Genomic DNA, 14,239 nt, shown 5'->3' on the forward strand with positions numbered 1-14,239 from the left:
CAGACACGTAGTATATTGCCCAGTCACGTAGTATATTGCCCAGTCACGTAGTATATTGCCCAGCCACATAGTATATTGCCCAGCCACGTAGTATATTGCCCAGTCACGTAGTATATTGCCCAGTCACGTAGCATATTGCCCAGCCACGTAGTATATTACCCAGTCACATAGTATATTGCCCAGTTACGTAGTATATTGCCCAGTCACGTAGCATATTGCCCAGTTACGTGGTATATTGCCCAGCCACGTAGCATATTGCCCAGCCACGTAGTATATTGCCCAGCCACATAGTATATTGCCCAGTTACGTAGCATATTGCCCAGCCATGTAGTATATTGCCCAGCCATGTAGTATATTGCCCAGTTACGTAGTATATTGCCCAGTCACGTAGTATATTGCCCAGTCACGTAGTATATTGCCCAGTCACGTAGTATATTGCCCAGTCATGTAGTATATTGCCCAGTCACGTAGTATATTGCCCAGTCACGTAGTATATTGCCCAGTCACGTAGTATATTGCCCAGCCACGTAGTATATTGCCCAGCCACGTAGTATATTGCCCAGTCACATAGTATATTGCCCAGTCACGTAGTATATTGCCCAGTCATGTAGTATATTGCCCAGTCACGTAGTATATTGCCCAGTCACGTAGTATATTGCCCAGTACAGCACAGAGCCACGTAGTATATTGCCCAGTGACGTAGTATACAGCACAGAGCCACATAGTATATTACCCAGTGACATAGTATACAGCACAGAGCCACATAGTATATTGTACAGCGACGTAGTATACAGCACAGAGCCACGTAGTATATTGCCCAGCCACGTAGTATATTGCCCAGCCACGTATGTCACAGGTTAAAAAATAAACATATACTCACCTTCCGAGGGAGCCCTTGTAGTCATGTCGCCTGTGTGCGGTGCACTCGGCAGCTTCCGGTCCCAGGGTTGGTAGCGCAGGACCCGTGATGACGTCGCGGTCACATGACTGGGACGTCATGGCAGGTCCTTCTCGCGCAGGCACGCAGGACCTGTGATGAGGTCGCGGTCACATGACCGTGATGTCATGGCAGGTTATTGTCGCATACCATCCTTGCCACCAGAACCTGCCACTTGCATGGAGCGGTTACCGGAGCGTCGCGAGGAGCGGGAAAGGCGGCGGAAGGTGAGTATATAATGATTTTTATTTTTTTAATTATTTTTAACATTAGATCCTTTTACTATTGACGCTACATAGGCAGCATCAATAGTAAAAACTTGGTCACACAGGGTTAATAGTGGCGGATTTCATGTGATATTTTTCTGACAGTCTTTACTATAGCGCTTATAACAAATTCTAATTCTTTTAGGTTAGCATTTTCTGAACATTTACTTCTAAGGTGTTTAGTACGTCTGGACATTGCAGCCATTTGATGATTACACAGTTTATTGGCACTCTGGGGTACATTTATAAAGCATACTAGTTTGCCATATATATTAGATAAGAGTCAGCCATTAAAAGTTACATTTCGGCAGGACAGAGCAACTGTATAATACTAGATGGTGGCTCGATTCAGATGCATCGGGTATTCTAGAATATCTATGTATGTATGTATATAGCAGCCACATAGTATATAGCACAAGCCATGTAGTATATAGCAGACAAATACTATGTGGCCTGTGCTATATACTATGTGGCTGCTATATACATACATACATACATACATATTGTAGAATACCCGATGCGTTAATACTGGCCACGCAGTATATTACTCTGGCCACGCAGTATATATCACAGCCCACGCAGTATATAACACAGCCCACGCAGTATATAACACAGCCCACGCAGTATATAGCAGCCACGCAGTATATAACACAGGCGATGTAGTATATAACACAGGCCAAACAGTATATAACACTGGCCACGTAATATATAGCACAGCCCAAATAGTATATAACACAGCCCATGTAATATATCGCACAGCCCACGCAGTATATAACACAGCCCACATAGTACATAGCAGTGTGGGCACCATATCCCTGTTAAAAATATATATTTTAATTAAAAAATAGTTATATACTCACCCGCCAGGATCCAGCGAAGCTGTGCCGAGACGCGCGGCTGCCGCCATCTTCCGTTCCCAGGATGCAAGGATGCATTGCGAAATTACCCAGATGACCTAGCGGTCTCTCGAGACCGCTAAGTCTTCTGGGTAATTTCGTAATGCATCTCTGGAAGGTGAGAATAGCAGGTCTTTTGTTTTTTTATTATTTTTACATTACATCTTTTTACTATTGATGCTGCATAGGCAGCATCAATAGTAAACAGTTGGGGACACACAGGGTTAATAGCAGTGGTAACGGAGTGCGTTACCCGCGGCATAACACGGTCTGTTACCGCTGGCATTAACCCTGTGTGAGCGGTGACTGCGGGGAGTATGGAGCGGGCACTGACTGCAGGGGAGTAGGGAAGGACTAATCGGACTGTGGCCGTTGCTGATTGGTCGCAGCAGCCATGACAGGCAGCTGGCGAGACCAATGAGCGACTTGGATTCCATGACAGAGACGACCTATCATTTACAGGTAAAGTTAACCTTTGCAACCACGAGGTATGTACTAGACTAATGACATTATATCATTATACACGCAGTAATGTCCTAATGCCCAACCAAACTAACATCAGAATAATGTTAATATGCACTAAAGTTTTCAACACACCTTGTTAGAAAAAACACCAACCTAACAACCTATCTGTGCACTTATAAATGTGGAAAAAAATAACCATACCTGCAGGAGAAAATCAAACAAGGCCAATTTAGACCATTCAGTATGCTTAATGCCAACACATGGTGCTGTATCAATGGAAGTAAGAGAGTTCGCCATGCCACACCTATGCTTCAACATATTCTGATATTCTAGCCAGCCCAAAGCATGAGAATTCTGGTCATTGTTGGAGTCATTTAAATGTTTGATGTCCGATGCCCACCACACAATAGGTCTTGGCACACTATTGGTATACTTGTATGGTAATAAGCTGTCAGTAAATAATCGGGTCACTGCTGGAAGGCTTCGATTCAACCCAAGGACCCTATCAAGATGGAAAGCTAGAACTTCATATAAATCACTGGGTCTTTTAATTAATCCACATAAGCCTTGTTTGCAGTGGTGCTTGTGATGACATTGTCCTTCCATATAGCTGGGGCAAAAAGCAACTTTGAGAACCTGCCCATGAGCAGGAATTCTTGATTTTGCTACAATTTCTCCTTCAGAAAGTAACTTCATTTTCAGCAAATCACCTGATGTAAACCATGGAGGAGAGTTAGTGAATCTGTCTCCTTTAAGATAATGACCAGCCTTAGGCTTTTCAGACTTGAATTGTATGCAGCGTGAGATTAAATCGTTTTTAAAGTTTCTTGAAGAATCCTGGAAAAAAGCCGTTTTATTACTCAAGCTCTCCCTGGCTCTCTCCCCATTTCTTACAGAGCCTGCTCCTGCTGAGCCTGAAAACCTGCCTAGTGGAAACACATGTTCATCTGTTTTTTGGTGGTGAAATTCTGGTACAACTTTTGAATAATTCTTTAGTAGGCTTTGCATTTTAGTTTTGGATTTTTCCAAATTATTGTTTTTTGCTAAAATTGGTTTCAGAACAGAAATGCCACTTTCCTTCAGATTATGAGGATCCCTGCCTGCAAGGATTTCTACTGGTCCTGAATAATTAGGTATCATTTTGTTTATATGGGTTACCAGTATAAGTCTGTTTGATTTATGCCCTGTGGCATTGCTTGCAGTCAGTAAATGTTTTTTGGCCACAGACCTCTTCTTTTTGGTTTGATAATGATAATTTTTCCATCCTTCTTGCTTGCTAAACTGACCTAAATCACTTTTTTCCTTACAGTTGTGGCTGGAGTTCAGAAATGATTGCATGTCCGCCCTGTAACTCTCCAAGCCAGATTCCCAACTTTTGTGGTCATCATTTTGGATTAGGCCAAGACTAGAGTCTGTGGTGTGAGCCCATAGTTGCTTATGTCGGACAACTTTTCTGTGTTGGAAATGTCGATGTTCAGAAACTCCATTTGTGTTTGTGGGTAATGCAGGAAAACTGTTCATAAGCAACAGAGAGAAGATGAACAGAAAGCAGACACCAACAAAAGGTCTTCTCTTCAAGCGCATCCTCAACCATAACATCAGGGCCTAAAGTAAGAAATAAAGATGAGTGTTAATCAATGTTTCTATTTAGATTGCAATCTAATAACAGACTATTTAGCAACTGATAATGAAATAATGACATTTACTGCATAATCTCTTTGCTTATCAATAATCATAATCGTTTATCAACTTAATGCAACATTGGTGCTTTAAAGCATATATAGTAGGAACAACCTAAATCCTTACATTATGGAGAGCTATAGACAGATTCACTGCCTTGAAAAAGTATTCATAACCTGTGAACTTTCCCAAATTTTTTCATGTTCCAAACTTAAATGTTTTTTTTTTAAATGTGTTACCTTCATAAGTCACATGTTTAATGAAAGGAAGTCTACCTGTGTGCAATCTAAGTGTCCCATGGTCTGTCAGTATGTACATACCTTTACTGAAAGGTCACAGAGGCTGTAACACCATTAGGCAAGAGGGACCACTAACCAAACAACACCATGAAGACCAAGCAGATCTCCAAACAAGACAGGGACAAAGTTGTTGAGAAGTACAAGCCAGGGATGGGTTATAAAAAAAATCCCAATCTCCGATGATCTCTCCCCCCCCACCCCACCCCAGAGCACCATCAAATCCATTATCATCAAATGGAAAGAACATGATACCACAACAAACCTGTCAAGAGAGGGCCGTCCAATAGAACTCTCATCTGGTCAAGGAGGGCATTAATCAGAGAGGCAGCACAGAGACAAAAGATAACCCTGAAGGAGCTGCAGAGTTCCCAAACAGAGACTGGAGTATTTGTCCATACGACCACAATATGCCGTACACTCCATAGAGGTGGCCTTTATGGAACAGTGGGCAGAAAAAAGCCTTTACTTATACACAAAAATGTTAAGGCTCGTTTTCAGTTTGCCAAAAGACATGTTGGAAACTCCTCAAATATAAGGACGAGGATGCTATGGTCAGATGAGACCAAAATTAAATTTTTTAGACACCAAGGTAAACACTATGTCTGGCGCCAAACCAACACATCACACCAAGAACACCATCCCCACAGTGAAATTTGGTGGTGACAGCATCATGCTGTGGGGATGTTTTTCGGCAGCAGGGACAGAGAAAATAGTCCGAGTCAAGGGAAAGATGGATGGTGCGAAAAACAGGGATATTCTTGAGCAAAATCTGTTTCAGTCTGTCAGAGCTACAATGGAATGGTGGGACAAAGTACCCACCATGAAGGAAATCATTATCAACAGCAACTGATTTGAACAAAATGGAGGGAACCAATGAATGAAAAGGGATCAGCCCTGTACGTACCAAAAATTGCAAAAAAAACAAGGGATCACTTTTAAAAATCAAATGTATAAATATTTATTAACACATAGGCCAAAAAACACACACATAAAAACAAATTAAAAAGCCAAAAGGCTAAAGTAAATATAAATTGGACAGAAAGCAATGATAAATCTTCAGTCCACACTATCTGCCAAATTACACAGAAAGCTGAAAAACAGCAACAGCCGACTGAATGTAATAAGATGCTGGTGTATTGCACTCTGGATTTATAATACATGCACAACAAGAAAATACATCAAATAAAATGTCAAATTGAAAGTCAGCAAAACAAAAAGACACAAGCACAATAAATATTCCACATCAATAATAAATGTTCTTGGAACATGTAAAATGTTGTGGTCAGACATAACTGCCCATGCAAAACTGTATTTAAATACCTAATGCAGCATATCATGTGTACAAGGACAATGGTTTAAGAAAATTCATAAACAACACGACATACTAGTAGCACAGAACTTATGCTCCTGATGAAGCCACACACTCAGTGGCGAAACGCATGGGGATTTTACACCCCTATCTGCTTAACTTATTACTCTGTATAGGTTGCCTCAACATGCTTATTCTTTGATCCCTCCAATGATCCTTTCTTTGATGTGCTGGCAGTATTTTAAGATTGTTCATTGATTTTCTAAAACTATTTTATACAGTATATTGAAATACATTATTATTTGTGTACTTTTGAAAATGATACAATAAAAACAAATGGTAAAAAAAATACAACATACTTCCATTCCACTTTAGCATTCTGAGTATAGTATATGCATGAAATTTGTATGAAATTATTCCCAATAAGGGGGCAAATAAACATTTCAGTGCTTCTTATGTCGGGGGGAACAAAGAATCAGACAACCTATCTGATACCTTATTTCTCTGTGTATTGCCAAGTTTCCATAACTCCAATAGAGGTGAATAGAGGCAGCCACCGCTACCTGAATTTCCTTCCTATTTTCAGCCTCTGCAGACTATTAGTTCCTATTGCGTTAATGGGACCGCGCTAACGGACAGCGTTGCACGGCGAAATTAACGCCGTGCAACGCGTCCGTTAGCGCGCCCATTAACAGCAATGGGGACGTGCATCACTAGCGCGTGCCATCTTCGGCACGCGCTAGCGATGTGCCGGTGTTTTGTGGCGCGCCGCAGACGCTGCTTGCAGCGTCCGAGGTGCGCCCACGGTCCGTTCCCCGCTCTCGCAGATCGGAGATCGGGGGGCGTTTAATGCGACCCCTTTACAACACATTGCATTAGCGCAATCCGCTAGCGCTAGGCGCTAAACGGATTGCACTAACGCAATCTGAACCTAGGTTTTCCACTTTTAAGACAGTGGACCCCAATGCTCTAAAATACCTAAAATAACAAGCAGATCAGATATTCACTCTCCCCAAGTGCAGCGCCAGCTCCCTGCCACTGCTTGCGTCCCCGTGTTTCACACCACATCAACAGTGTGATAACTGCTGCAACCAAAACACAAGACTCGAGCAGAATCAGGGAATTCTAGGTATTTTAGAACATTTTGGGGTCAACTTTTCTGAAAGTGGAAAACCACTTTGAGTTGCTGAAAGTGAACTGTGGCAATCAATGTGTAGTTGATGCAGATCCTTGCATTTGGCTTCTCAATTGTCCGATTATTATTCTTACAGCTTGTGTGCAAATAACCTCACTTTAACACGGATGAGCTGAATAGAAGAAATTACTTCTACTTTAATTTGAGTTCTGCATTTAGTCCCAAATCAATCTTGCAGTAAGTACAGGTTGGGAGAGTTCGATCTTTAGACCAGGGTTTCCTAATCTATTCAAGCCAATACAACATAGACACTAGTGACACTCTTGTGATAAGACCCTCTACACCAGACCTCCTATATAATGCTTTAGAGTCAAGCACTGTATAAAGAAACAGTGGAAAAATCCAGCAATCGCAAAAAAATCTTTTTTATATATAAAACACCATATTTATTTGGATATGGCTAAAAACAAAGAAAAAAAGGCTCTTTGTCTTACAGGCTCGAAACGTGTAGACCCGGTGTCCATTATGTTATTTTATACTATCTTCATTTTGTTCTTTGCTTTTAGCCATATCCCAATAAATGCGATGTTTATATATATATATATACACATATATATATATATATATATATATATATCTACTATATAATTGTCTAAGGGTCACTTCCGTCTGTCTGTCTGTCTTTCTGTCTGTCTGTCATGGATATTCATTGGTCGCGGCCTCTGTCTGTCATGGAGTCCAAGTCGCTGATTGGTCGTGGCAAAACGCCCACGACCATTGCTACGACCAATCAGCGATGGGCGCAGTCCGGCGGCAACATGGCCGCTCCTTCCTCCCCGCAGTCAGTGCCCTCTCCGTACTCCCCTCCAATCAGCGCTCACACAGGGTTAATGGCAGCGCTAATGGACCACGTTATGCCGCGGTGTAACGCACTCCATTAACGCTGCTATTAACCCTGTGTGACCAACTTTTTTACTATTGATGCTGCCCATGTAGCCTCAATAGTACAAAGATCTAATGTTAAAAATAATTTAAAAAAATAAAAAATCATCATATACTCACATTCCGGCGCCTTTCCCGCTCCTCGCGACGCTCCGGTGACCGCTCCATGCAAGCGGCAGGTTCCGGTGGCAAGGACGGTATGCGACAAGGACCTGCCATGACGTCACGGTCATGTGACCACGACGTCATCACAGGTCCTGCGAGAAAGACCTGCCATGATGTCACGGTCATGTGACCGCGACGTCATCACAGGTCCTGCACCCATACCAACCCTGGGACCGGAAGCTGCCGCGTGCACCGCACACAGGGCCAGGACTTCAACGGAGGGTGAGTATATGTTTATTTTTTATTTTGAGTCTGTATACCACATGGCTCTGTGCTGTATACTCCGTTGCTGTGCAATATACTACTTGGCTGGGCAATATACTACGTGACTGGGCAATATACTACGTGGCTGGGCAATATACTACGTGGCTGGGCAATATACTACGTGGACATGCATATTCTAGAATACCCGATGCATTAGAATCGGGCCACCATCTAGTATATATATTTTTTTTTTTTTTTTTTTTTGCAGTTGCTGGATTTTCCCACTATTTCTTTCATGGTTTCAGCTCAAGAGCCAGCATGATCCCTCCGTGTCCTGCTTCAATATATCTTATACACCGGTGAGCTGATGAACTGTTTATTGTTTTCATCACTGTATAAAGACCCCATGCCAAAACCCCTCAGATTTAAAGGGAATCTGTCAGCAGGTTTTTGCAGCCTCGTCTGAGAGCAGCCTGATGTAGGAAAAGAGACCCCGAATCTCACAATATATCACTTAGTTTACAGGGTGCAGCAGTTGTTATACAGTCAGAGTTTTTAGATGTAGCATGTAGCAGAGCTCAGAAAGCTGCTCCTACGCACACCATTGAGTCACAGCTTTCTGTATACTTTGTTTACTGACAGCTTATCAGAAGCTTCCAAAATTCCAAAAACTTCTTGCTTTTTATCTTCCTACTCCTACTGATTTCAGGAGACATCTCCCCCAACCCCGGTCCACCATCCCACAACCTCAACTGCTACCCTACCTCACATCAAAACCATTCTAACCTTATATTACTTGCACTCCCTCATCTCCTTCTTTTAATTGTGCCCTTTGGAATCCACGGTCTGTATGTAACAAGCTTCCTTTCCTGCACAACTACTTTCTGAACAACTCTCTAAATCTATTGGCCCTCACTGAAACCTGGATCCAGGATTCTGACACAGTCTCCCCTGCTGCCCTTTCCCATGGTGGCTTTCAATTCTCCCATTCCCCGAGACCCACAAACAGACCTTGTGGTGGAGTTGGCATACTCCTCTCCCCACAATGCACCTTCCAGGTCATCCCACCAACTCCATCACTTTCATTCCCTTCTTTTGAGGTCCACACCATCAGGCTCTTCCATCCCCTCTCCCTCAGAATAGCGGTCATATACTGGCCCCCAGGCTCACCCACCCACTTCCTGGACCATTTCTCTGCCTAGCTGCCGTACTTCATGTCCTCAGAACTCTCAACCCTTATCCTGGGAGACTTCAACATCCCCATAAACAACCCCACTTCTACATCTGCATCTCAGCTTCTATCACTAACCACTTCACTCGGCCTCTCACAGCTCTCAACCTCTGAGACACACAAGGACGGTAACACCCTTGACCTGGTCTTTGTCCGGCTGTGTTCAATCTCCTACCTAAATAACTCACCGCTTCCCCTCTCTGACCACAACATTCTCTCCTTCATGCTCACAAATCCTCACTCACCCCAACATCCTCCTACCTACCATTCAGTCAGAAATCTACAAGCCATTAACCCTCATACACTTTCAGACTCCTTACACTCATCACTGTCCCCAATCCCCTTTTTTTCCTGTCCTGATCTGGCGGTACAACACTACAATGACACTCTTAGAAGCACCCTAGACCAAGTAGCTCCCCTCACCCTCAGAACCTCCAAACACAGAGTAAAACAGCCTTGGCTCACATCACAAACCTGATTTCTCCAGCGATGCTCTAGGAGTGCTGAACGCTTATGGAGGAAAACTCGCACACTAGAAGACTTCATACACTTCAAATTTATGTTAAAAACCTATAACTCTGCCCTTCACATCGCCAAACAGACCTACTTCACCACTCTGATCTCCTCACTATCCAACAACCCCAAGAAACGTTTTGACACCTTTCACTCCCTCCTCAGGCCAAAAGCTCAAGCCCCGATCACAGACATTTGTGCTGATGACCTGGCCTCCCACTTTATAGAGAAAATAGACAATATCCGTCAGGAAATCCGCTCCCAAACACCAAGTTCATTGATTCCAATCCCTCCCTGCATGGCCCCTGGCTCACTCTCCGCATTTGATCCCATCACAGAAGAAGAAGTCTCCTGGCTCCTCTCTTCTTCTCATCCGACTACATGCTCTACCGACCCCATTCCCTCTCATCTCCTCCAGTCTCTCTCTCCAGTCGTCACTACTCACCTAACTACAATGTTTAATCTCTCACTCTCCTCTGGCATTTTCCCGTCCTCCTTCAAACACTCTATCATTACTCCGTTACTAAAGAAACCCACCCTCGACCCATCCTGCACAAACAACTACAGACCGGTCTCCAATCTCCCCTTCATCTCTAAACTCTTGGAGCGCCTAGTCTACTTCCGCCTTACCCGTTACCTCTCCATTAACAGTCCGGCTTCCGCCCCCTACACTCGACAGAAACTGCACTCATCAAAGTGACCAACGACCTCCTGACAGCAAAATGTAATGGTGACCACTCTCTGCTCATCCTTCTCGATCTTTCTGCAGATTTCGACACTGTTGACCACCCTCTCTTACTCTCTAGGTTCCAGTCACTTGGCATTAAGGACACTGCTCTCTCCTGGTTCTCCTCCTATCTTTATGACCATTCCTTCAGTGTTCTGTTCTCTGGCTCCACTTCATCTCCTCTTCCTCTCACTGTCGGGGTACCTCAGGGCTCAGTCCTTGGCCCCCTTCTCTTCTCCCTCTACACAGCCCCACAACTATATACGTCATCCACTGGCCTTACTCCTGCTGTACTACAGACCACCACTGACTGTCTGTCCGCAGTCTCTGACATCATGTCCGCTCTCTATCTGAAACTCAACCTCTCCAAAACTGAATTTCTTCTGCTCCCACCATCTACTAACCTCCCTAAACCTGACGTTTCCCTCTCTGTGGGTGGCACCATAATAACACCCCGGCACCATTTGCACTGTCTGGGTGTTATGTTTGACTCCGATCTCTCCTTCACATCCCATATACAATCTCTTGCCCTCTCGTGCCGCTTACACCTGAAGAACGTCTCTAGAATCCGCCCTTTCTCACCATAGAAACAACAAAAACCCTCACTGTCGCCCTGATCCACTCCCGCCTGGACTACTGTAATGCTCTATTAATTGGCCTCCCCCTCACTCGACTTTCCCCTCTCCAGTCTATCCTTAATGCAGCAGCCAGGGTCGTCTATCTAGCTAATCGTTACTCAAACGCGTCCGCTCTTCGCCAGTCATTACACTGGCTGCCCATTCATTACAGGATACAATTCAAAGTACTTGTTCTCACCCACAAAGCTCTTCACAGTGCAGCACCCCATTACATCTCCTCCCTCATTTTTGTCTATCGGCCTAACCGACCTCTTCGCTCTGCAAATGACTTTCGACTAACCTCTGCACTAATCCATTCCTCCCACTCCCGACTACAAGACTTCTCACATGCTGCACCAATCCTCTGGACCGCTCTGTCTCAAGAAATTAGGACCATCCACAATTTGCATAATTTTAGGCGCTCCCTCAAAACACATTTGTTCAGAGCCGCCTATCATGTTCCCTAATCAGTTATTTTGTTTGTGTGTAGCCCATTCACTACTTCCATCTATCCCCCACTCCCTGAAGATGGCTGGACCATCATTGTAAATACATCATTGTAAATACACACCTGTACTTTGTATTTCCCCACCTCATTGTAGATTGTAAGCTCTCACGAGCAGGGGCGTCTTATGTTGCTTTAATTATTGTATTGTTAACATTGTTACTTATGACTGTTGTGTTTGAAGCTGTTAAACTGTAAAGCGCTGCGGAATATGTTGGCGCTATATAAATAAAGATTATTATTATTAGAAGAGGAGCATAGTTGGACAAGCAAACACACTGGGTCAAGTCAGTGCAGTGATAATCTCCTGGTAATAAAACATTAATTGTATTGAACCTACAGTACACAGCCTAATAAGTAACACATCGCTGAAATCTGTGTCTCAGCCCCTGCCTCATGCTGCACTCGGATTACATAGTAAAAACCAGCTGGCATGTTCCCTTTAAGTGCTTGGCCTTGTAGCATCTGGTTTGGAAGTATACTGCCTGTAACCTTGAGGAACTAAAATGCAAAATCCTCCACTGCTTTGGGTCCTGTCTTTACTACTTTGCTTGCAGTGTCTTCTCCAGCTCCGATCCAATATCTTCTACAGCATGTCACACTTCTCTCTTTAAAACCCTATAGACATAAGATAACATTTTGCTCGACAGCTATCTTTCCCGTGTCCCCTATACTGAGGAGCGTTCCTGTCTCTATTAAAGGCTACTACAAGACTCTTGAGGTTTATCTCAGGGAGAACAAAAGCATCGACCGACAGTCATCGTTCTGTCCTTGACATTACCGGTCAGGGAAGAGTTAGGAGGCCTCAGCGCACATTCAAACTGCTGGTCCAACCCGCTGAATTTATCAGTTTGGTGGCTGGTAGTTTAAAGTATAAAAAGGCCCTTAAAGGGGTTTTCTGGTTTCAGGAAAAACTTACCCTTTTGCTGCACTTTATTTAAAAAGATAAACAGACTGTTCTTTACTCACCATACCCACACCAAGGGCAGTGTCTCCGTTGCACATGGTGTATATTACTGTCTGCAGTGCTGACATCACATCGTCAGCACAACAACTAATCCGTGAGCCACTGCAATCCATTATTGCCTTTAGTCCTCACTACAGACATCGGGAGCAGCGGCGGAGAGTCAGAGCTGGACCCGGGGAAGTCTCCTTTGCTTTACCACAAGTCTTTGATAGATTGCCTCCCAAAAACTATGAATAAACATTTAAGAATATGGTCTAATATTGCATGCTAGATCTCTATAAATGTATGGCTATAATAATATGGAAAAAAAGAACACATCACTGAATGGATTTAGTTGTATTTATTAATTGTACATTTTGTCCAAACCCTAGAGAAATCCACTGAATATTTTAACTATAGGGTCTTTGATGTCCTGGAACTTGGCAGAAAGATTTTACATGACTGTATAATTGAAACCTCCAGCTAGAACATTCTGCTCGGTACATTCTCCACTATTGTGCTCTTAATAACTCACATTTTCTAAGTGATTCTTTATTTTTTCTGAAGTAAATTAAACTTCACACAAGTAAAATAGATAGAAGTAGTAATACATTAAACATTTCATCCAGGATTTCTATTCCCCAAAACTGATGGTTGCTGCGAAGAAGCATAAGCAATACTGAGGTAAGATTAGACAAACCTATATAGAACACAATGGTGGAGTCTATGAACTTCAACTTGGCAGATTTCTAAAATGATAGACTAGGACCGAATCTACTTAGCCCTGTGTCACAGTCTGAGTACGGACACTGTTGCACAGCCTGACAGTGGGTCTGAATTCAACAGCTTCATATATGCCTATGAGGCTGTTGAGTTCAGGTCAGGAGATCCGCAGCTAGTCCATGAATAATGGACCGTGACACACTGGTGGGTGAGTGTGGTCTAGCTGAAATCCAGTGGCTAAGTTCAGAATTAAAGAGAACCTGTCATGTGAAAAAAACACTATTAACCTGCAGATATGGGGTTAGTTTGCAGGTTAATTGCATTTTGAAGCCCTGCAACCGCCGCACTGAGGGACCCGCTGCCACGGGAGGAAATTAACTTTATTCCTCATGGTAGCCTCTGCTTTCAGTCATAGAAGTGTGACTAGAGTGTGTTCAGTCACAGCTCACTATATGGTGAGAGATGGCTGTAACATGTCCCAGCACCGACTGACAGCCCACTCTATACTGATGCACTGTAGAATACAGTCACGGCCAATAGTTTTGGCACCCTTGAAATTGTTCCAGAAAACGAAGTATTTCTCACAGAAAATTACTGCAATTACACATGCTTTGATATGCACATGTTTATTTCCTTTGTGTGTATTAGAACAACACAAAAAAAATTGAGGAAAAAAAGG

At 43.3% G+C, this 14,239-nt stretch overlaps 1 protein-coding gene across 1 annotated transcript in view; it reads right to left on the minus strand.

The window, feature by feature from the left end:
• Positions 1 to 14,239, minus strand: part of GASK1A (golgi associated kinase 1A) — a 90,351-nt gene that overhangs the window by 40,507 nt on the left and 35,605 nt on the right. The window contains exon 2 of the mRNA XM_069730046.1: positions 2,766 to 4,169. Within this exon, the coding sequence (XP_069586147.1) occupies positions 2,766 to 4,169 (1,404 nt within the window). The remainder of the gene's footprint in view (positions 1 to 2,765; positions 4,170 to 14,239) is intronic.

Source organism: Ranitomeya imitator, chromosome 6 (assembly GCF_032444005.1).
Source record: "Ranitomeya imitator isolate aRanImi1 chromosome 6, aRanImi1.pri, whole genome shotgun sequence".
Lineage (NCBI taxonomy): Eukaryota > Metazoa > Chordata > Amphibia > Anura > Dendrobatidae > Ranitomeya > Ranitomeya imitator.